The 24,299-nt window shown below is 31.4% G+C and overlaps 1 protein-coding gene and 1 long non-coding RNA gene across 6 annotated transcripts in view; one reads left to right on the top strand and one right to left on the bottom strand.

The window, feature by feature from the left end:
- Window positions 1-14,011, top strand: part of LOC123197993 (protein SWEETIE) — a 44,461-nt gene extending 30,450 nt beyond the window's left edge. For 3 of the 5 annotated variants that reach the window (XM_044612554.1, XM_044612551.1, XM_044612555.1), the window contains 23 exons: window positions 1,589-1,738; window positions 2,223-2,272; window positions 2,403-2,502; window positions 2,595-2,651; window positions 2,751-2,818; window positions 2,952-3,045; window positions 3,908-4,131; window positions 6,424-6,568; window positions 6,675-6,743; window positions 7,368-7,424; window positions 7,588-7,674; window positions 7,749-7,877; window positions 8,057-8,260; window positions 8,404-8,865; window positions 9,405-9,470; window positions 9,655-9,752; window positions 9,976-10,072; window positions 10,208-10,352; window positions 10,776-11,086; window positions 11,177-11,311; window positions 11,457-11,618; window positions 11,711-11,836; window positions 12,927-14,011. In XM_044612554.1, the coding sequence (XP_044468489.1) occupies window positions 1,589-1,738; window positions 2,223-2,272; window positions 2,403-2,502; window positions 2,595-2,651; window positions 2,751-2,818; window positions 2,952-3,045; window positions 3,908-4,131; window positions 6,424-6,568; window positions 6,675-6,743; window positions 7,368-7,424; window positions 7,588-7,674; window positions 7,749-7,877; window positions 8,057-8,260; window positions 8,404-8,865; window positions 9,405-9,470; window positions 9,655-9,752; window positions 9,976-10,072; window positions 10,208-10,352; window positions 10,776-11,086; window positions 11,177-11,311; window positions 11,457-11,618; window positions 11,711-11,836; window positions 12,927-13,841 (3,951 nt within the window). In that variant the 3' untranslated portion in view covers window positions 13,842-14,011. The remainder of the gene's footprint in view (window positions 1-1,588; window positions 1,739-2,222; window positions 2,273-2,402; window positions 2,503-2,594; window positions 2,652-2,750; window positions 2,819-2,951; window positions 3,046-3,907; window positions 4,132-6,423; window positions 6,569-6,674; window positions 6,744-7,367; window positions 7,425-7,587; window positions 7,675-7,748; window positions 7,878-8,056; window positions 8,261-8,403; window positions 8,866-9,404; window positions 9,471-9,654; window positions 9,753-9,975; window positions 10,073-10,207; window positions 10,353-10,775; window positions 11,087-11,176; window positions 11,312-11,456; window positions 11,619-11,710; window positions 11,837-12,926) is intronic. The other 2 variants (XM_044612553.1, XM_044612552.1) reach the window with 2 other exon arrangements.
- A 6,698-nt stretch (window positions 14,012-20,709) lies between these two features.
- LOC123198271 lies at window positions 20,710-21,793 on the bottom strand. Its single transcript, XR_006497993.1, has 2 exons — window positions 21,539-21,793; window positions 20,710-21,283 (listed from the first exon to the last, which is right to left on the bottom strand). It is a non-coding gene; the product is annotated as an uncharacterized LOC123198271 (long non-coding RNA).
- Window positions 21,794-24,299: the final 2,506 nt, after the last annotated feature.

Genomic DNA, 24,299 nt, shown 5'->3' with positions numbered 1-24,299 from the left:
CAAGGCAATAGGTCCACCGCTTTTAAACATGCAAGATGAGCGAAAGTCTAAAAACATAGTTTAAGCGCACTTTCATTGCACTTTAGAATAAGTAAAAAGGGCCAAAAAAGTGTGCTTTTAATCCAAACTTACTAATATAAATATAGGTTTAAAATTTCTGTTTTTTATAACTCTCTTACTTGCAACTTACTGTGATGGCTAAGTTTTTAGATGTGATATTCGATGATGAAGATGAAGACTTATATTTAGATTAAAATATATATTTGATAAAAGTTGATGTAGATTGAAAAGTTTTAATATGTTTTCATGTTTTATTATAAATATTTATTTGTGCTCTTGAGACTTCATCTATGATATTATATTTTTGTATTTGGATGATTAGTCTTTATTAATTTTATTTTTTTATCACTTTTGGTCCAAAATCAACGCCTTTGCTTTGCTTTTTTGGCTTAAGTGATGGGACTCCTCATTGCTTTTAGGCGCTTTTTGCCTTTAACAACTATGTATTGGAGGAAATACAAGGAAAGTGGGCTACACTGGTCAAAACAGTAGTAAACTCCGACGAAGTTTTAGACAAGGTGATGATAAGTGACTAGAATACCAAAAGAGCAACTTAGGGTTTTGACATAAATTGCATATCGATAGCAGTTGACTTTCCGATTGTTTTGTACTTTCCAGAAGCTTTTCCGACAACTTTTTGCTGATTTTTGTTTTGATAACATATAAACAAAAGAATTTTAGAATATGAAAATTACATGGCAATTAGGTTCTTCTCATTGGGAAGAAGATATTTAATTTAGGAAGCTATATCTAATTCATAGAGTATTACACAATTTCTATTTACTAGATTTACAAGATATCCTAGCTAAGAATAGTATATAATCTATGGAAAATTAGGAAATTGAGATATATGAAAATGTGAGAATTAGAAAACCCAATCTGGATTTTCCTCTTTCCACAAGTACTTTTTGTGATTCTTCTGGTTTTCGTTTAACAACCTATCCAACATTCTTTGAACTACTTTCTATTAACCATGTCTTTTTACTTCTTCCCAATAATAATAACGCTTGTAAAAGACTCTATGTTAAGAATTAAATGCATTGTTAGTTAATTGTCTAGACAATTTCAATATTTACAATTGTCAACTGCAATATTTCTTTTTGAATGAGGCATCTTATAAAATATTAAATAATGGTTTTTTCTTTCTATTTTGAAATGAGCCAGAAATTTCATTCTTTTTTATTGTATTAAAATATCCTCAAAGTTAACATACAATGAAAATTTAGTGAAAATTCATCAATTACAAAAGTTGAGGGTAAAAAGAGATTATAATCATCAAGGTTTCAACAATTTTTGGATTGTGGCACCGAAATATCTTATTGAACGATCTACGAATCCCATGAACATGCCATAAAGTTCACCATATGGGATAGTGGTGTACATTGTCCATTTTTGGTGAGTTCTTTATATGTAATGGTGTAGAATTTTGAACAGTAACATGTTGTGTGAAATATATTGCTTGATGAAGGTTAATTTAGTGTTATCTTCCATGTTCTGTTTTTGCCCTCTCATTTACCATTTTTTGCAGGCAACACTTGGTCTTGCTATGGAAATTTTATTGTCTGAGGAGAATGGATGGTTTGACCTTCAACAAGGGGTAGGACGGCTTATAAACGCCATTGTTGCTGTTCTTGGCCCTGAGCTTGCCCCAGGCAGTATTTTCTTTTCACGCTGCAAGGTATTAATATATGCTTTTCTCCTCTGATTTTGTATTTCTTAATGGAGGATTCCCTTTATCTATATATTAAACTGACTAAAGTTCTAAATTATTGGATTCTAAATAAAAGATTTGTGCTTTGTGACCTAAAAATAATTTTCAAAAAGTTAAAGATATTTAAAAAATCAATACTTGTATGTCAGTATTTTTAATATTTGACCACATGTTTGAGATAATATTTAAACACGATTCTCAAAGGTAATAGGAAAATAACTTTTTTCTGTATTCTTATTTTATTCTAATTTTTAAGAACGGATCTGAGATGTCTTTTTAAAACATTTCTACCAAATACTTTGTCATAAAATTTATAGTATCCATTGTTTTTAGAAACAAAGACTTGTATCTATATTCCGTATCAAACAGACCCTAAACAATATATAATTTTTCATATATGGTTCTTGGTAGTTCTTTATCATGGATTAAATTCATTGAATTTCATGTGCAGTCTGTTGTTGCAGAAATTAGCTGTGGGCAGGAAACAGCAACACTTCTTGAGTATGTCTAACCTTTTTTTCTCTCCTTTTCCATTTTCTGGATATCATATGACTACAGTTGAATTGTTCTTCATTGTTTTCTCTTTTTCATTCTTTGTAATATCATTCGTTAATAGCCTATGAATTTGTAGGAGTGTTCGTTTTACACAGCAGCTTGTTCTCTTTGCTCCACAAGCTGTTTCTGTGCACTCCCATGTGCAAACTCTTCTTTTGACTTTATCGTCAAGACAGGTTTTGTTCCTCTGGCCACTGAATGAGTTTTCTCATAAATGATATGTTTTTGGTTTCTTTCCCTTAATACAACCTGGTTTCTTTTGAAACAGCCCACTTTGCGGCATCTTGCTGTCTCTACTCTAAGGCATCTAATTGAAAAAGATCCTGTGAGTTATTATCACTTTGTTTTTGTACTTATTTCTTTTCATGGCATATTTTAATGTCCTCTTAGCTTGCTACTCTTGAGCTGACTGTAATCTTTATAGGTTTCTGTGATTGAAGAGCGGATAGAAGACAATTTATTTCACATGTTGGATGAGGAAACTGATTCTGAGTATGTGAAGAACATGTTTCATACTAGTTAACTTAGTTTCTCTCTCTTCATGATTTGTAACATACATCTTATGAGAAATTAGTGTGGTTGGTTGCACACTAATGCATAGGTTTGAATTCCTTCTATCTTACAGGATTGGGCATCTGGTACGTACTACAATCATGCGGTTGCTCTATGCATCATGCCCTTTATGTCCATCTCATTGGATATTAATTTGTCGCAACATGGTGAGTTCTTTTCTTCTAGAAATTATCATTATCATATATTGACTACATAAGTAATGGGTTTTCATGTTCATGGACAATGTGTTTTGTTTTTTAACACAGACATGGTTGGCATGATCTTCAGTTGAGGCCCTTAATATATTTGTGTGTTTATCCTTTTGTTTGTTCATTGTAACATGCAAAACAATAGAGAACTTTTGCAGCTAAGTTGATATTCTGCATCCTTCCAAGTGCTTTGTTTACTTTTTTTATTTTTTTTGTAAATAGGAAACAACAAGAAGCATGCTAACTTTGAGAATTAAGAGTTTGTATACGTGTTTTATTGAATCTGCTTAGACCTTTTTCTTTCTTTCATGAAGGGTTTTTCCTTTGTTGATTTTGGTCTCTCAGTTTTTTTTTTTTTTAATTTCATTTAAATGGGTAAGGATATTTTAGATAAAGAAATATGTTGACATGAATTTGGAGTTTTTAGAGTGCTGATTGGAGTATGTGGTTTGCTTGAGGTGAAATAATGTAAGCATGGGGATATCATATTGGCTCATAGATTGGCACTAAGACTTACTTTTTGCATGACAATATATAAAAGGAACTCTTGGGACTTGTGTCATAAAATTGCATGGATCCATTTAATGTAGTTCATTACTCTTGTATCAAGATGTATGAGGTTTTATGCATATGTATATTTTTTTAAGTTCAGGGTTTTTGCTCCTAGAATGATTACACTGTATTTTGACAAATATGTTTATGCATGTTATGATTTTCAAAATGGTTAGTCATTGTCAAGTTGTTGTAAATACTCTATTTTTAGATGGGAAAGCTTTAGCTGCTTTAGTTTAATTGATTGTATTGTTTAACTTTTGTGTAGGTCCTTGCTACATCATCAAGAGGGAAGGCAGAATTTAATAATTCAGAAAATGATTCTGTGAATGTTCTTGATGGTGACGCAAGGTTGAATTTTGAAGATGATGGTGAAAATATGGTCTCTAGTTCCAAAGAAATGGCAGTTCAGGGCTATGCATTTGAAGCTTCTAGTTTGAAACCTAATAGAGATAAGCATCTGCGTTTTCGAACTAGAGTTTTTGCTGCAGAGTATGTAATTCTGTGTTTTTCTCTTATGTTTTCTTATGATATATAGTTTTCCAAAATAAATCCATGATCACTTGTCAATGTTTTTTAATAACTGATCAAACATTTTGTGCATGATAAAGCTTTTCCTTCACTTGGTTATTCAGTCTCAGTTATATCATTATATATCTATAGTATACTGGTTCTGAGCCTCTGGATGATTTAGTCTTTAACACGGATTGAAGAAGCTTTTGATTACAACATTCACCAATTAAAATCATTATAGATGATGTTCCACCTAATTTGTATTGTCTTTTAATATAAATCACTGAAATCATTTCTGCATACTATAAAAATAATTTTTTTTTTTTTGGTTTTGTGTTATTTATAGAACTTGTTAAAGTTCAAAGTCAATTGCATCAAAGTGGGGTGCATATTTAGGCCCACTGTAAATAATGCCACAAATTCAATGTGGAGTTGTATTCCGAGAGGTAGAGCATCATCGGAGTCTGGTGTAATGGTTGTCTGAGTGTTGATGTGTGGTGGAATTGTTGAATTGGTGAGTGTGGAGGTGAAATTGGAGTGTATGAGTGGCTGGTTAGATGAATGATGACGATGGATAATAATAAATGGGCATGTTAGGTGTTTGATGGTCGTCAGGTGATGGGAATTGTTAGAACCTTGGTGTAATTTAGGAATATTGCAATTAAATTAGGATTTTTTGTAATTTAGGAATCATATGATTTAATTAGGAGTTTATTAATTTATTACATACCATTAGAAATATTATATTAGAATTAGAAATATTATATGGAGTCCAATTTAGATTCAAATCAATTATTGCCCACTAGGGTTATTGATATAAATAGTAAGATGTTAGGAAGATTTGCGGGAGCTTTTGAGAATTAAATTTAACATAGCGTTGTTTTATGGGAGGTGGACTGGTGGAGCACCACCGAAGTGTTTTGGCAAAGCATTGGAGATTATATCCTTTAAATTGTAATCCTAATATTTTCCTTCAATAAAAAAAATCATTACATTCAGGGTTAAAATTCAGAATTCCAATCAGAATCCGGGGTTTGCAACAATTGTTATTAGAGCCTCGTTTCAGGTTTATGCTTAACTCAAGGATGGAGAATAGAGTGGAACCCGAGGAAAAGGAAATCAAGGAGTTAAAGGAGCAATATCAGAAGGTGGAGGAGAAACCATCAGAATTTCTGTTAGAATCCCAAGTACAAGGTATGAGACTTGGATCCCACATTGGAAAGTATGGACAACTAGTGTGGGGTTTATATGGCCTTGGGCTCTTCCATTTCAATAGCTAGTTTTTGAGGTGTGGTTCTCTTAAGGTTCATATCATTTGGTATCAGAGCCATCACAATGTCTCCCAGTTGCAATCATGCGGCGCGGGTGGTGACGCCGGCATTGCAGTGTTCGCCCGGGGCTAGCAGGGAGCTAGTGCACAACCAGCCCGCGTGGGCGCCGGGACTGCGGAGCGTGGTGGTATGTTAGGATCCCAAGTGCAAGGTATGAGACTTAGATCTCACATTGGAAAGTATGAGCAACTAGTGTGGGGTTTATATGACCTTGGGCTCGCCCATTTCAATAGCTAACTTTTGAGGTGTGGTTTTCTTAAGGTTCGTATCAATTTCCATTCTAGAAATTGCAAGAGAAATTCTCGGAGATTTTGGTGATAAAAGACATGTTGGCTGCGATGGAAGGGAAATAGGCCATGACCGAAGAAAAGTCAGGCAGGGGAAAGCACCAAAGAAACACCAAATAAGCAATCCTCAACACAAGCCTCCCGGTATCATCCGCCAGCTGACCACCATTAGACCACCCCCAATTTGACCACCTTAAATTACCCAGGGGTTCTATACCAACCCAACAAAAAATGCCCTAAATTAAAGGAAAAAACAATTTGAAGGAAACCCAATTATATGCTTGCCTTGATATAGAGTCTTGGCAGATACAGGGTTCCTTGACTTCCACTTGGCACCTCAATGCATGGTCTGATCTTCAAGTTGACGAAAATTCCTTGGAGAAACTCTTTTATATGGTGGTGATGTGTTTCTGTGTTGAGTATTTGTGTGTTCTTGTTGCTTGCTTTCTTTGGGTTCCATAACAACTCTGAATGCAAAAAGGCTTGGAACTATTTGGAGAGGCATTGGTCATGTATTGAATTAAATTTTTTTTCCTGTAGATGTTCAACTTTTTTGTGTGCAATGAGAAGAACTATTATGAAGTTTCAATTCTACTATAAGTGAATTGAAAATGCATCTGATTCAGTTATTTGATAAAATTATCTTGTTTTAGGTGTTTGAGTAATCTGCCAATAGCTGTGGGAAGTGATCCTGCTCATTTCGACCTCTCTTTGGCAAGAAAAAAACCTTCTAATGCAGAAGCCTCTTGTGATTGGCTAGTCCTTCGCATACAAGAGCTAATATCGCTTGCTTATCAGGTTCTTAATGTGAATTAGCTAGCATACCAGCATCATTGCATTGAACTGCTATTAAACTTGTGAACTATGCATTAAACCTGACTTGATTACATACCATTTTTCATAGATAAGCACAATCCAGTTTGAAAGCATGCGCCCGATTGGTGTGGGACTTCTGAGTATGATTGTGGACAAGGTAAGTAGAGATAGTTCTACATAATGTCTTGTGAATGTGTTTTTGTTTATTCTTCACCTGAGTTTCATTTTAACATCAAAATGGTGTGGTTATAACTAGTGACTATTCTATTTGAACTTGTGATGTCAGGCTTAAGTATTTAAATTATATTATTATGAGATGTAGCTACAATGCTCTGTAAGTTAGATTTTAGCAGATACCAAATGTTAAGATTAGTGTCACCTTATATTTTTACCTGAAGATTATACTAGCAAATTTTGTGTGTGCATTTGCATACTGGTCAACATCTGTCTCCTTGTATCTGTATTTTCTCTAATTAAAATAAAAGAAAACTCAAATTTTCTACTTTTTACCGCTTTAGTTGTTTCATGTTTGATACTCAACTTTATTTCAGTCTCGCTTATTTTGCTACCATAAAAAGGCAGAACCTTTTTGTGGCATCAGTTATATCCTCTCATTTAATTCTTATTCATATTGTTTGATGGCGGTTATTTCTGAGGAAGTATTTTTCACTTAATGTTGGACCTTTTTATATTTTGGTCTCGGCCTAATTTCTTTTTGGTTGTTTGGAGTGAACTGTTTGATTTCTTAATAAATTTCTATCTTATATTTTTGAAAATGCAGTTTGAAATGATATCTGATCCTGAACTTCCTGGACACCTTCTAATGGAACAATATCAGGTATGCTAATTTAGTTTCTCTAAATTTTCTTCTCTTGTTCCTTCATAATACCTAATTCAATTGAACTTTTTCCTATTTTAGATAGAATGTTGTCTTATGCATATAGCTATATCTCATGAATTCGATGGATATATTTTGATTAATTATGGCTGTATAAATTCAGGCACAACTTGTATCTGCTGTTCGCACTGCATTAGACGCATCATCTGGCCCTATCCTTCTGGAGGCAGGATTGCAGTTGGCAACTAAGGTTTGGAAAGATGAGATAAATGGATTTTCTTCTTTCAGTTGTTTCTAATGTTTATTGACACCTTTAAATTTCAGTTAATGACTAGTGGAATAATTAGTGGTGATCAAGTGGCAGTGAAACGCATATTTTCATTGATTTCACGTCCACTCAATGACTTCAACGACCTATATTATCCTTCATTTGCAGAGTGGGTCTCATGTAAGGTACGTAACTTAATCATTTTTGGTTTTCTTTTTCTTTCTTTCGTTATTTTTTTTCACTTTCCTAAGTTTCTTTTCGGGATCAAAGTGATTTGTTTCTGCTACCTCTGTTTTAGATAATCTGGCAAAACTTTGTTTATTAAAATGAATTAGCTTTTACTAACATGGTGAAAATGAAATAGATCAAGATCAGACTTTTGGCTGCTCATGCCTCTCTGAAATGTTACACATATGCATTCTTGAGGAGACAGCTTGGCGGGGTTCCAAATGAGCTTCTAGCACTATTGCCATTGTTTTCAAAGAGTTCGAGTACACTGGGGAAGTACTGGATCCAAGTTTTGAAGGATTACAGTTATATTTTCATGGGCTTGAATCTCAAGAGAAATGTAAGTTTCATTTATGGTAAATCAACTAGGTTTTTTCTTTTGTAACAAATGATATTTTCTTTCCTTTTTAGTTAGATGTAAGTGTCACATGAAATTTCCCTGTGGCTCTTGCCAAGCTCATCTTTGTTGCTTGCTGCTTGCAGTGGAACCCATTTCTTGATGGAATCCAGTCACCCCTAGTTTCATCAAAGTTGCTGCCCTGTTTGGAAGAAGCCTGGCCTGTTATTTCGCAAGCAGTTGCACTGGATGCAGTTCCAGTAAATCATGATGGGAATGGATATTCCAAAATCTCTGATGAAAATATGTCAAGAAGTAGCCTAATATCTGGATATAGCATGGTGGAATTGGAGTGTGAAGAATATAAATTCCTATGGGGTTTTGCTTTGCTGCTGGTATTTCAGGGGCAACATCTAGCCCCTGTTAAACAACCAATGGCATTGGGTTCTGTGAAGGTGAATTTTGGTGGAGACTCACCAATGAAAGAGATGAATTCACTTGGCTTGAAGTTACATGAAATTGCATTACCTATATTCCGGTTCCTCTCAACTGAAAGTTTCTTCAATGCAGGATTTCTTACTATGAATCTTTGCCAAGAACTGCTGCAGGTTGTAATCTGTCTCTTCATTTCTTGTCCTGTACTGTGTTTGATTTTCTCTTAGCTTGTTTATATGCTGATGTAGGACAACATTCTCAAGTTTGTTCATTTTCCCAAATTTATTTTCCTATTTTAATTTGGTTTTTACTCTAATGGGTCATGTCAGGAAGATATTCTTTTTTACTAAGGATTCATACAAGGAATTTATTGTTACCTTTTTTTTAATTTGGTATTAGGAATTATCAACTATAAATAGGCTTTTTGTTTCAATTTATTCAAAATTTTGGTTATTAAAATTTTATATAATTTTCTCTTTTGCGGTTCTTGCCATAGATTCAACTTATGTCATTTGAAGGATTTAGGAGCTTTGTTCATAAATTTGAACTGTATCAAAAAATTATCTGCTTTACCGTAAGATATGGCAAATTATTTATTTATGTATTTTAGAATCTTAAGTTTCTAGACTTGCTAGAAGAAAGGCTGTTATTATATGATGCTATATTTTGGAATATATGTTTTGAGCCCACTTTAGCATATTGGTGGATGTAGGTTTTCTCTTATTGTATATGCATGGACAACTCATGGAATAGTCTCGCGATATCAGTTTTATCACAGGTAAAATGGAGAATTTTATGCTTAAATGCAGATATTTGCTTTGTAATGCACCTTGTTAATTTCTGGTTTTGTTAAAACTGGGCAAGATTTGTCTGTCACTTATTGTTCAATTATTTTTCATACTTATAAACTTCTAATATTATTTAACATCACATATATTGAGTTGTACATTTTTCATCAACAGATTGTACAGAACTGCCCTTCAGATTTTGTTGAATCGGAAAATTTTGCATATATTGGAATAGAACTTTGCTTGGCTTACCTCTTCAAAATTTTTCAAAGGTAAACTCAATTGATCAGAATATTTATAAATGATCTTAGATGTCATTTGTTTTTTATCTGAAAACTAAATAAAACTAAATTGGTTTATAATCTGAATAGATCTAAATGGTAATGTTCATTTTTTAATATATTATAGTATGATTACAAGCATCAGTACAAAGCACTTGACAAAATGCATTCATAGAGTATCTACTACTAACTTGGATACTTTTCTGTGTTTCAGTACTGATCTGATATCACCAGATCTCCCAAATCAAGAGGATTTACTATCGCCATTATTTGTAACTGCAAAGATGCTGGTTCAGCATATTGAACCAAAGGTGAGTTGTTCTGTCTTCTGGATTTCAGTCTTTTGGAATTATTTCTTTTTTCGTTTTTTGGATTTTGATTAAATATGTTAGTCAAACATATACATTCAGTATTATGATCCATGACATTGGTCTACATGTGTTAAGATGCAGAAACAGTTTAAGTCAGTGACATTGGCGTTTCTGTTAATTGGTTACAAGTGCGTTAAACAGGCATCTACTGAGTTATGCCTTTCAAAGGTTATTGATTTTGTCAAGTTTGTCCTTTCTGCATTGAAGAAACTTGTTGAGGGTAAGTGACTTCATGCCACAACTGATATTGGCGTTGTTGTTTCTGTGTAGTTTTTGCTTTTCTCAGTTTCTTATCAAGGCATTGAAAGAGATGATAGATAAAGTAGATTCAATTGATAAGTAAACTGATTACTTTATGTTTTGTTACAAGGGCATTATATTTATATACTTTTTTGTAAAATTCTTTAAAGAAAATAAAGGTGTTGTGGTGCTAAATTCTTTGTCTCTAATCAACATCTTTGGAATGCTGTGTAGTGGTCCAAATGGCTGATATGGATAACTACCCATATTGTAATGAGTTAAATGAGTTTAATTTATTGAACGGTGTTAAACATTAATTAATAGATATATCTTCTGACATTACATTGCACCAACCTACAACTGGGAAGCTAATGCCTAATAATTTTTTTTTTAATTTTTGCAGATGTTCAAAAACTTGAAGATGATGAAATTAACCATCTCAGAACTATTTTCGGTACCTGTCTGAATGTAATTGCTGATCTGATGAAGGATTGCATCAAGGGAATTCGCCAACTAGAAAATAACAGATCTGATTTCTGGAAACTACTTCAGTTAAAGCTTGCATTCTCTCTGGAGCAAATTGTTTCATTTGCCAAACTAGCTTATGAAATTGAATTTCCTGAAGATGAAAAAGATAGTAATCCCATAGGTTTTGCTGTTTTCAAATTTTGTGCCGAATGTGTCAAAACTGTACTCAGGGATTCAAATACAAAGGTAGTGTGAATTGTAAGTGTGCAATTTCTAAGCAGGTTCAATTGCTTACCAAGTAGCAAAAGACAGCTAATGTATATTTCACATATACAGGTGCAAGCTATCGGGTTGCAAGTGCTAAAAAGCAAGGTGCAGAGATGTACCAACAGAGATGAAAACAAAGTAATGATGTTCTTCGTTGGAGTGCTTGTTAGAGACATCTTCTCTCTAATTCAGATGATGCTGAAGGTGCTTTTTTTCTCTTTCTTTCATTCACTTGAAAAATCAGAACAATCTCCCTTTTCTGTTTTCTTATCTCTTTGTTCTGTTGAACTTTTTTTATTGAGCTTTAATAATGATGATTTTGAATAATTTACTATGCTACTAATGACAGAAACCTTTAAGTAAAGAATCAGCGGCAACTGCTGGGGAATGCTTAAGAATCTTGATGCTTCTGCAAACTGTGTCTAAATCTGACGAGTGTCAAAGAGGTTTTATGAAGCTGCTTTTGGAAGCCATTGTCATGGTATTCTCAGCATCAGATGGGTCTTCCCAGGTACTGTTTTAAGCTTCCTCGAAGCTAAAGTGGAACTGGATTGTATTATATCTCCAATCTATGACATTCTTCTTACATGTCTTGCATGACAGGAAGCTAATGATATAAGAAGCACTGCTGTGAGGCTTGTTTCTCATCTTGCTCAAATTCCTTCCTCAGCAGTTCATCTTAAGGATGCCTTGTTATCAATGCCTGTGATGCACAGGCAGCAACTTCAGGTTCTTTTTTTTTTTTCCCTATACTAGTGTTATATTTCTAAACTTTGGTTAAAGGATTTATATGTGCATATACGACACACACATGATACATAGAATAAATGGTGTATGTGTGCTTTATCAACATTTCTTAAGACCTATTGTTTCACTAACAGAAAATCAAAGCTTCACATTTTCATCATAATTATTTGTCATCTTCCAGTTGGAAAGCTTTATGTACAACCACATTTATACTATTGCTTATTTCTTTCTATTTTCTTTTCTCTCTTGTTTTTTTTCTTGGGAAGTGGGGAGGGAGGGTTAAAAATTTTGAATTAAAAACAGCTTTGAAATTTCCACCATTTTGATGTATGTAAGATTGGAAATTTCGTATTTGTCACCTCAAATTCTATATGGCTCGAGAAGCCAACCTACCCCTATGGATTAAAATTTTGAATTGATTGAATCATTGTTGAAAAGTTTCATGTGCATACATTTTGTAAGTATTTTTTGCAAATTATATATTTTAATAAAATTATGTATACCCGCTTTATGTATACAAATGAGTACACATTTGACGTGTGTTATCAAATGATTAGGTGATTTTGAACTAAAGATAAAATAACACTTAATCATATAATGACACGTAATGTATGTGTGCATTTGTGTACCAAAAAGTAGGTATACATAGCATTGCTTTATACATTTTATAAAACTATGTATATCCGCTTTATGAATACAAATGAATATACATTTGATGTGCATTATCAAATAATTGAGTGATTTTGAATTAAATATAAAGTAACACTTAATCATATGATGACACACAATGTGTGTGTGCATTTGTGTATCAAAAAATAGGTACGCATAGCATTGCTCTATATATTTTATAGAGGTTTTAAATTAAAACAGCTCCGGGATTTCCATAATTTTGAAGCACATTCGTAAGAGGGATTTTTGGTATTTGTTATGTCATTTTTTGTGACCATACATATTCAAATCCCTCGGCTAGCATATTTTCTCATTTCATTGCTTTGGATATAATTTACTTGCATACGGTTTTTTATTGCTTATCGAGAAATATTTCATTTGGCTTTGCATTATCTTCTTCCAGGGTGTCCTCCGTGCTTCCGTAGCACATGATCAGAATGCACCACAAACAAAACCTGTAGCACCATCGTTAGAAATCAAATTACCAGGGCCAGCCGGTGGAAAATTAGAAAAACCTACCTCACCATCAGCTACAATAATACAGCTAACAGAAGTGACAAAAGAAAGAGATTTGCCACCAACAGCTACCTCAATGGGCACCAATGAAGACAGTGTAGGAGAGAGCGAAGAGGAAGATGATGATTGGGATGCTTTCCAGTCGTTTCCTGCTTCAACAACTGCAGGTGAAACTGATACAAAAGTAGAGATGATGGAGGAAGAACCCGATCGGGCTGAAGACTCTTCTGCCGCTGAATTTAGTACTGGAAAAGGTTACTCCCTAGAATCCAACACTGATTTACCTCTCAAAGATGTTGAGAAGAATGACAATGCAGAGAATCTGGAGACTGTCGATCACGATTTATTATCTGAAAGTCCAGATGACAGAAATGACATCAAGGTAGTTCAAGAATTTGAAACACAAGCCCGGCCTAGTAATGATCAACTTCAAGAAATAGAAAATGAAACAGTGCCGTCAGTGGAAGCTATTCCAGTAGAAGATCACGAGCAGAGAAAGGCGCACGGAGATGACAAAATTGATGAAGTATTGTCCACAAATCTTCAACAGGTTGCAGACGAAGAAAGATCACCTGAGACAGACAAGGATCAAGAGCATGAATCAATAAAGGGTAGCCCCGATAATGAAACTAATTTTGAAGCATTGGCAGATACTCTACCTTCCAAAGAAATTTCAGAATTCAGATCGCAGGTAGAAGTTGAAAAAACTGATAAAGATGAGCATAATAAGGCCAATGAAGATACTGAAAAGAAAAACGCCGCAGAAGAGGGTCTTGAGGATATGAAATTACCAAAAACTTAATATAAATGATAATTTGTGTGAGGTTTGAACTCGCTAACGTGTTTCTTTTGTTTCATATTTCAATCTTGTAGCATCGTTTAGTCATTTGTTTTGTATAATTCTTGCAACGAATCTTGCACCCTTAAAACATGTTTGAGCCTGGAAAGAAGCATGCGAGTTCTTTTGTTGAAGCCAAAGAGTTCACTTCGTGCAGGTCACTCTTGTTTTTAGTTGCTAAGATCTTTTCCTGCTTGAACATGATGCTTCATTAGGCTGAAGCAATACAATTAAAGCATTATAACAGGTCACTCTTGTTTTTACATTGACATGAGAGTGGTTTTTAGCATGAATCATGATTTTTTTTAATCTTAACTTCAATTATTTTTAAAGAACAAATTATACAAAAATTGTGAAATAATTTAAATCCACCCGTAATTTTTTAGTTTGGTTTGGTTTTTTTGAACACATGTTTCTTTTAAGATTTTGCCAAACTTTTTTTTTTTAAATTTGTCTCCTTTCAAACAGTTGTGCATCTTATCAATAGGACCTCCTCTTCAGTGTTGTTCAACAACTCACCATATGAAACAGTTGTCCTTTTGATTGTGTTTGTTTTCCATTTTTAAGGCTTTACAACGAACATAAGTTTAGTTTTCATACTTAAAAATGTATGTTTTTAAGTTATAATTTAGCACACAAAGGTCTTAATTATGATTAAAATGAATTTCCCTTCTAAACTAATGCAAATTTGCTAAATTGAACCATTTAAGTATTAATTTCTTCAAAGTCCACCGAGTAGCTTTTAGGCCAAAGGACTTATTCTCACCAAAGGTTTAGCGTATTGCTAAATTGATACCCGCAATTTTTCGAAAATCCAAATACTTACTTTTCATCAAACTTTTGTTAAATTTTGTTGTTAGTGTAAAGGGTAAAAATGTTATTTAATGATTTTATTTAAAAAATAAAAATTTATTCCTTTTTTTAACTTTAGTTTTGAAAATCGACAATTTTCTCCTCTATCTTAAGTTTAAAAAATTATTTTTTTGCTACCATCTAATATTTCCATATTTTGTGGTTAACAATTGCTCCTCTCCAAGTTCAAAACATTGTATTATACCCTCACAAAATGTTTTCTCTCTTTTCGACAACCATTTTTATTGATAATTCAATCCCACTACTTACTCCCTCTTCCTCCTCTTTAGTTTTCCCACGTGAAAACATTGCCTAAATTGACCAAAATCGAGTGAGAAATTCAGCTCAATTTTGGTCGATTTTGCGCTGTCATCGACTTATCATCAATCTTCTTACATATCACAAAAATCTTTTTCCACCAACAATCAAGAGGTGGTTTTTTTCCAAACAAGCTAGTCTAGAAATTTTGAAATCTGATTGTGATTATCATTTACCAAAGTTAGTTGAAAATGTCATTCCAATCTTTGTTGTCAACTAAGAGGCAGTAACAACACCTATGTTGATCTCATATTTATCACCTACTCACACATCTTATGATCATCATATCCAAAGTTCAAAAAACTGATAAAATTTAAAGCTTTGCCAACTAAACTATTAACTTCTCTGAAAACAAAATTCAATATTTTGTAGTTTTAGTTTTAGAGTCTGGAGTTTGTGAACTTATTAATAGGGTTTCAGACACAATAAACAACCCTTCTTGGTTCAAGGCAATGTAAGAGGAATGCAATGCACTTCTAAGGAATGAAACTTGGAATCTAGTGCAAGTGAAAACTGATATGAATTTTGTAAGGCACAAATGAGTACTTAGAAGTAAATATAATGCAGATGGAACTGTGTAGAAACAAAAGGCTAAATTAGTTGTAAAGGGTTTTCAACAAATACTTATCATACAATCAGAGTTATTATAGTTATAACAGTTTCTCTGAATTGAGATATACATCAAATAGATGTAAACAATGCATTCTTGAATGGAGAATTGGAGGAAGAAATGTACATGATATAGCCTGAAGGTTTTGTCTCTAATGATTATCCAAATGCAGGTACCAATGGTCAAATTTGATAAGTTGAAACATGTTCTACTAGAGAGGGGTTTTAAGATTTCTATTACATATCCTAGTCTCTTTATTTTCAAAAGTGAAAAGTTGATTGTCAACCTCCTAGTTAATATATGTAGATGATATATTATTAACATGCTCTGATTTTCAATATATACAAGATCTTGTTCGAGATTTAAATGCTTGATTTTCATCGAAACTTTAAGGAGATTTGAGTTAAGTTTTAGGACTAGATGGACACAAAACAAATCAAGGTTTGCATTTGTCACAAGCAAAATTTGTTACTCATCTTTTAGGTAAAACCAAAATGAGCAATACAAATCCTTGTTCTACTCTAATTGCATTTGGTTTCAAATTATATGTTGAAGGTAAAGAGTTATTTGAAGACCCCAGCTTTATAGAAGCACAATTAGGCCTCTACAGTACTTGACACTTCCTAAACTTCATCTCTCTTTTGCCATAAATAAGCTGTGACGGTTTTTAAAAGCTCCCTTTAGAGTACAATGGTCTACACGTAAAAGAGTATTAAGGGCGTTTGATTCAAGTATTACTGAAAATAAAATATTACCATTAAGATAAATTATTAAAAATATTATTATGTATAAATTTATTACTATGTTTGATTATTTTTGACAAAATTAGTATGTATAAATAATTATTACATTTGATTGAAAGTAATAAAATAATACTAGTATATTATTTTATTTATTATATGAAATATTAATGTGTATACAAATATTTTTCATATTATTTATTATTTTAATTAAAAATTGATAATATTTTTGTCCTAAAAATTTAATAAGAATTAAATAGTAATTAATAATTAAGATGCTCTTGCTAATATTTTAATACCTATAGTAAACGTGATAATTAGATTACCTTTTTTATTACCTGTCACATCACTATTAGTAATGAATTATTAAAATTTTTTATTATTTTGCAAACCAAACAAGATAATAAAAGTAAAAAGAGATAAAATAGTAAGGTAATAAAACATAACTTCAACCAGACGTTCCTTTAAGGTATGTTAAAGTCACACTGTAGCATGGGTTATTTTTTACAATAAAATTATGTGCATATTTTTGTGTATAAACAATGACGTATTATCATGTGATTAAGTGTTGTTTTATCTTTAATTTAAAACTATTTAATAATATGAATATATATCATTATTTGTGTACAAAATTATATACATTGTTTATGTACATAAGACTAGTATATTTTTTTAAACCAAATTCCATTTCAACATAGAAGCTTATACAAAGTTTGATTGAGTTGGATACATAGGTGATGAAAAATCAACTAGTGGCTATTGTGTTTATGTTAGTATCAATCTAATGCAATCAAATTCAAGGAAACAAAAGGAGGTTGCTCTATCTTCAACATAATCAAAATTTAGAGCATTGAATCAAGCTTCAACGTAAATTGTCTGGCTAAAGAATCTGCTAAAAGAGCCTAAGAGAAACCTATAGGGAGTGTTGTAGTTTTGTGTGACACTCAAGAAATACAGTCACTTGCTATCAATCATATTTTCCATAGTCGCGTAAAGCATATTGAATTGGATGTCCATTATGTTTGAAAGCAAGTCGTAAGAAGGAATCTGATAGTTCAATATGTCCCAACAAATATCAAGTTGTTGATATCTTTACCAAGCCCTAATCAGTGGCTAGATTTAGCACGCCTGAAGGCAAGATTGTGAAATATTAATAAGTTTAAAGGGGCAGCAATGATTTAATTTTATGAGAGGGATCAAGAAAATAAAAGGAAATTGAATAGCTTATAAAAGGACCTTGGGGGTTGCCTGTTGTTGTTGTTTTCATAAGAGATGTGGGTATCAACAGTGCTCCATTAAGTGTTGCCAGGACAACACCATCAAGTCACTGGACAGCACCTATCAAATCAACTTTCTCAGCCATTTACAATTATTAGTGTTTTATTATACCAACCATATATAATTAATATTTTATAATATAATATATGTTAATATAGTAATTAATATTTTTTTGTAAAAAAAAAATTAATAATATTATAGATATATAATTTTTAAAAATATTTATAATATTTTTAAAATAATGATATACAATTAATTTTTTTATTATTTTATTTTTAAAAAAATATATTATATAATATAATATATGATAAAAAAATTAAATTTTTTATATATAAAATAATATATAATTCAATTATTCTGGTATCTACACCTTTACCCATAATTAGTTTTCTCCATCAACAGTAATGAGTTGATCTTGAGAAAGGGAATTATGATTTGGGTTGACACCTCAATAGCCAGATGCCAATAATCTCACCACTAGTTAAAAAAGAAAGGTTAGATTTGAAAAAGTCAAATTTAAATAAGGTTTAACTCTTTTTCGAATATTTGGATTTGTCAAACTCAGTAAAACACATTTTTGTATTTAATAATTTTATTGTTTATGATCAATAAAATTAACAACTTCAAGAAACATCTTTTTGAACAAGAAGAATTATATCCTATGACTTTTATGTGTTTCATCAAGCCATTATATAATGAGTCATCCCAAATGTCTATCTGAGATTAAATCGATTATACTAAATAGATAAATTTTTGGTTTAGTAATTATTAACTAATCTAATAATTACTGTATTAAACAATTCGATAGTTTGATTTTAATATATCATTGAAAGGTTTCGAACTCCTACTTTCACACTCAAGCATTCCCTTTCTTCACTAGGGTAGCTACCCCTTCGGGGCTACAATCCTCACCATAACCTACAAAGTTTTTTATTTTTAATAAAAAAATCCCAGCAATGTTTTTGCACCAATAAAATTATGGTAGGATATAAATATTCCTCAACATCACATTGTTTTCTGAATTCTGATCCCAAACTTGTTGTTAATTAAAATGTGGTCACATTCATATTAAGGAATTGTCCCTTTCTTGGTGAGTAGATAAGCTTTGTGGTATGTAGAACCTGTCAACTTGCCAAAACTTGTAGAAACGATATGATTTCTTGTGGTAGCAAATAAACCAGTCATCTCTGTGGACGGTTTGGACTATTCAACAACCAATTTATTAGAACAATAAAATTATGTATATCTATTTTGAGTTTATAAATAGATGTATATATAATATGTGTCATCATATGATTGAATAATTTTAAATTAAAAATAAAATAATATTTAATCACTTAATAATACACATAAATATATATCAATTTGTGTACTCAAAATAAGTATATATGATATTACTCCTATTAGAAACTCAATGCTTCTCTTTTAGATGAAGAAGAATCAGGCACAAGAAGATAAGTTTCGCCATTTAAGGGAAGATGGAAATCACTGGATCGTTGGTTTTCCCTTTAGAGGCTAACGGATGAGAATCATATCTCTTCGTGAATCCTTATTTGGACCACACTCATCATATTCCCACCTATCTCATATTCTTTTTCTTTTAAAAACATGTAAAAAATGTTATTCATAAAGTAAGGTTTTCAGTTCATGATTGTCGAATTGTATATTGTATCATCTATCGAAATAATAAAATTATGTGTATCAACTATGAATGCATAAATGGGTATACATTTAATGTGCATCACTAAGTGATTGAGTTATTTGAATTAATGATAAAATAATCTCTAATCATATGATGACATATCATTTGTGTACTCAAAAGTAGATACGTATAACATTGCTCTCCCTATTATGTCTTCATTTTCCCTAAAACGATGTATCAATCCGCATCATAGAATACGTTCATTTTATCATATTAATTAGATGCATTTTAAAATACATATTGATTTCACCTATATTGCATCGTATCTACGGATGACAATGGTTCCCTACCCCACCTTCGGAGGGATATCAATTCTCATCCTTGACCTGTCCCTGTTACGAGGATGATAAGAATTCCCCGTCCCTTTTCTGTTAAAAAAAATTCCCTCCCCATCCCTTTCCTGCCCCCGTCCCTATCTCTGTACCATTCAAATACAACATAAATATATTAAATAAATAACAAAATTAACTAAAATTAAAACCAATTCACTATTTTAAATGTCACAACTATGATATATTAATTATCTTAATATACACAATAAAAATATAAATTAATTTGAAAAACATAAATAATCTAAAATTATAAAGATATGTTAATATTTTAAGTAAATACATTAATATCAAGAGGCAAGAACAGGGACAAGGGCAGGGGTAGCGTAGGGACTTGGTGGAGCAGAGATAAGACACATGGATTCTCATTCCTAATTGTAAAGATATTTTTCTCTTTTGTTTTCGTCCCGTACTCTTCTTTTTATTTTTTGAGTAATCCCCTCCTCATTAGGATTGAAGAAGGTTGGAAACTCTAAATTCGGATCAAAATCCTCATATCTAATCATATTATATAATATATATTGTGTATCATATTATATTAATGACAATGTTTCAATTCACCATGATTCCCGTCTGGGCCAATGTGCCTTCCGGAAATTTTTACTATAAATTATATATAAATCATTTAGATCTCTAAAATTTAGCTTAAAGGCTTAGCCCATAAATTGCAAGTTTGGTTATTTGAGAAAATAATGTGATGAGAGCAACTAATAAAAGACGGAGACTCATAATTTTTTTCTCTTTCGTACATGATAAATTGATAAGCACACTCTATATAACAATCAAACTAATAAAGTGGACATTTATTTAATCAAACTTTAAATCTATTAATCAGATCCGCATCCAATAAATTAAAATTTTGATCTTAAAATATCGTAGATTTAAACTCATATCCTCTTGTAGAGGAAGTTCCCTCGTTATTTTCTCAATAGCAATACATCTTGGATTATGGTAACTGAAGCAAATAATGATTCTGAAACTGAAAATGAGAGCACATATGAAGTATAGCAACTACAGCTTCACTCACAGATCCTACTGTTGAGCAACGAATCTTTCAAAATAAAGCAAAAATGATTTCACTGTCAATGGACTGTTCAAAAACTTTATTAACTGAGGACAAGGTATAAAATAATGAAATTAAAGATACAACTTTTGGCAGATTAACGTTTAAAGTCAAACATTAAACTCCCATGAGAATTCTATAAGAAACTACTTCATGAGAGGAAGGTTTGCAGTCAAGGTTGAGGTTTTCTTAACCATTAAATCCTCAAATCCTTCAAATTTGAGTTTCGCGGAAGTTTGAGATCAAGAAGGTCTGAAATCAAGATAATCTGATCGATTAACTCTCTAATCCTTAAAAAATAACTTTTGTAAATGTATGAAGAAAGGTTTGAGATCGAGGTTACTTAACCATCAACCTCCTAATCCTTCAAAAATAGTTTCATGAAGGTCCGAGGTCGAGGTTCTTTAACCATGTAACCTCGTAGTGTTTCAAACACACAAGCTATTTATTATATCTTGCTCAAGTGGGTATTCCAAACAAATTTTCATGGGTAACTTTCAGCATCCCTTGCCTGCTGTAAAAGAGAGGAGAATAGAAAAAAACAGTGAGAAGTACATAATTAAAAAAGGAAAAATTATATATATTTTTTCTAATTATAGAAGAACAAAAAAGAAAAAAAAACTTTGATATTGGAATATTACTAGTGCAAGAAAATACAAAGCTTTTTGTGAACTATGCAAATCAAAATTGTCTATCAAAACCCTAATTTTATAGAGATTCTAGCGAATTTGAAGAAACCCTTCTGAAAAGAAATATAATAAACTATTACCTGCTTCTTCTCTTTCTTCAGAGCATCTTTTTTTCTGGCATGGTCAGTTTTACCTCCTCCTTCACCATGTTTATAGTTTTGAGAATCTTTATATCGATCGATTATGATGAAAGAGATAGAGCAGAGATTCATATATGGATTCTTCATTGAGGATTTTAAATTTTTGTATATATCTACGAAGTATATATAATTGTAGGACGAAAACTAATGAAAGAGAAATTAAGAGGAGAAAGTGTAACGGTAGAAAAATTCATCTATGGGTTCTTACGTGAAGCTTGAGCTGCCTTTTATAGGCAGTGTGAGAGACTAAGGAAGCGTTTCAGAGGTAGTTTCCAAGAAACGTTTCGAGTAAGAAAGACAAAAAAAAGTTGAAACTTGGAGGATTTTTTTTTAATAATAAAACAATGCATACACATTTGTGATTATATAATTGGGTATAGAGATGATATATCATTATATATTCGATTAATTTTGAATTAATAATAAAATAATATATAAGTACATGATAACGTATTATTTATATATTTAATTATATATTCAAAAATAAAATCGAATTCAAAATAAAATTATTCGAATTCGATACGAATTTTATTCTAATGAATTTAAAATGAGCCTAGCATACGTGAGCCCGAACCCAAATGACAAATATTAATATATGCCAACTTGAGCCCGAAACTATGTTCTGGTCGCGTTCGGCTCATATGAATATTAATAATCAAGTAGCAATAAATATATTAACTCAAATAGTCAATGCAACATTTCACTTTCCTTCTTAATTAACCCAACATTTCACATTCTTTCTCAATTGACCCAACCTTTCATTCTCTTTCTCCATTAACGCAACTTGATTATTAATATTATGACTTGTTTATCTTTGAGTTAAAAAAATTAAACGTGTATGAGAGATCTATTGAATATCTTTATAGTACCGTTGAAAATATAAAATAAATGTTAATGATTTGAATGATAAAAAATTGAATTTTTTGTTTTACATGATTATGATATTATGATAGTTAATTAAAAATATAAAGAATATTTTCATACTTTAAAAAATCATAAAAAACAAAAATGTTTAAAATGACAAAAATACGTGTTTAATATGGGAATTGTATAAAGTACACATTTAATATGTTTTAGGTTCAAAAATTCAGAACGACTTGTTTAATACTCGAATTAAATGAGAATACAAACTAAACGTGAATAGTACGTGTTTTTACTAACTAGGCGTATAACAATGCTCTTTTTTTAATTAGCTTGTGATTTTATTGAAATTTAATTAATTTAATTAATAACCAATTGATATTTATATATGTCTATTGTTATCTTTTTTTTTCACTTTTTTTTTTTTTACCTCAAAAGTGTTTTTATTCGTATCATTCAAAAGTAATTAAAGAGTTAATTAAACTAATAAACTCTTATTAGTTATTGAACTAGAAATCAAATTCATACCACATCACTATTTTCTTAAATTTTATTATGAATATAAAAAAATATTTTTTTCCGTAAAATTCAGTCATGAATAAATTGTAATAATATATAAATATATTTTTTTTATTTGTCAAAATTATATAAAAATATCAATGTTTTTCTTGTGATTGATCCTTCTTAGTTCTTACAAGCATCGAAACAAATATTTTATTTAACAAAAACAAAAATAAAAACATACAAAGAATAAGATGTAAGAATATTTTCATTTGTGTGGTCCATGTGTAATAAACATCAAGTTTAGATTTAATAATAAATTAAGGGCTAAAATGTTATCTGTCAATATAAAAGGGTTTTTCTAGAATAGGACACTCTGATGGGGTGTAATTGTTATTTACCTAATGACTATATAATGCTTTTTCTCTCTTTGCTCATTATGTGAACAAAATTAACTTACCCCATCGGCCGATCAACAATTAACATATAAGAGAGAAATAGAGAGAAATCAAACTTCTTTCAACTGTTCTATAACAATCAAGTCAAAATTTCATATTTAAGACATCAATCGGATCAGATGTGTTTTAATTCAGTTAACTTGTGACAATTAGATGTTCAAACTTATCCATACGGATAGAGTTATGACAAAATTAACAATCAGGATAATAGAATAATATGTAAATAGAAAAAATTTTAGAGACTTATATTGATTTTGATGCATATTAAGAAATATAGAATGGATTGCATCTTTCAAGGTTGTTAAATTATATAAATTAATAAATGATTTTGATTGTTTGCCCTAATTTCATGTAAAATTGAACTTACCTTAGAAAGTGATGATAAGAATGAAGCAAGTGATGAGTGTTAGAAAACCCTAAAGTTCGGTGATCTATTCCACACATCCCATTGATATATATATATATAAACAATATTATGTATATATATTTTGAATACATAAATAAATATGTATTTATGTGTTTCATCATATGATTGAGTGTTATTTTATCCTTAATTTAAAATCATTCAATCATATGATGATATACATCAGATATGAATCTATTTGTGTATTTAAAATAAATATGTATAGTTTTATTATGTATATATATAGAGAGATGTTACGCAAGAATTTTGAATTAAAATACAATCTGATTAGAAAAGTTCTATAAGAATGTCATATAGATGAGGGGGATCTTACTGATATTATACCAAGGTTAAACTTTTCGGGGAAAAAAAAAATAATAAGTAAGCCATAGCTAGAGGTGTCGATGGGTCGGGCTGGCTCAGGCTCGGCCCATCGGGCTAACGGGCCGGGCCTAAAGCCCAAATAGTGATGGGCTTT

The sequence above is a fragment of the Mangifera indica genome, chromosome 15, assembly GCF_011075055.1.
Source record: "Mangifera indica cultivar Alphonso chromosome 15, CATAS_Mindica_2.1, whole genome shotgun sequence".
Lineage (NCBI taxonomy): Eukaryota > Viridiplantae > Streptophyta > Magnoliopsida > Sapindales > Anacardiaceae > Mangifera > Mangifera indica.
Note: the sequence above shows the minus strand (reverse complement) of the source record. Positions and strands in the feature narration are given on the sequence as shown.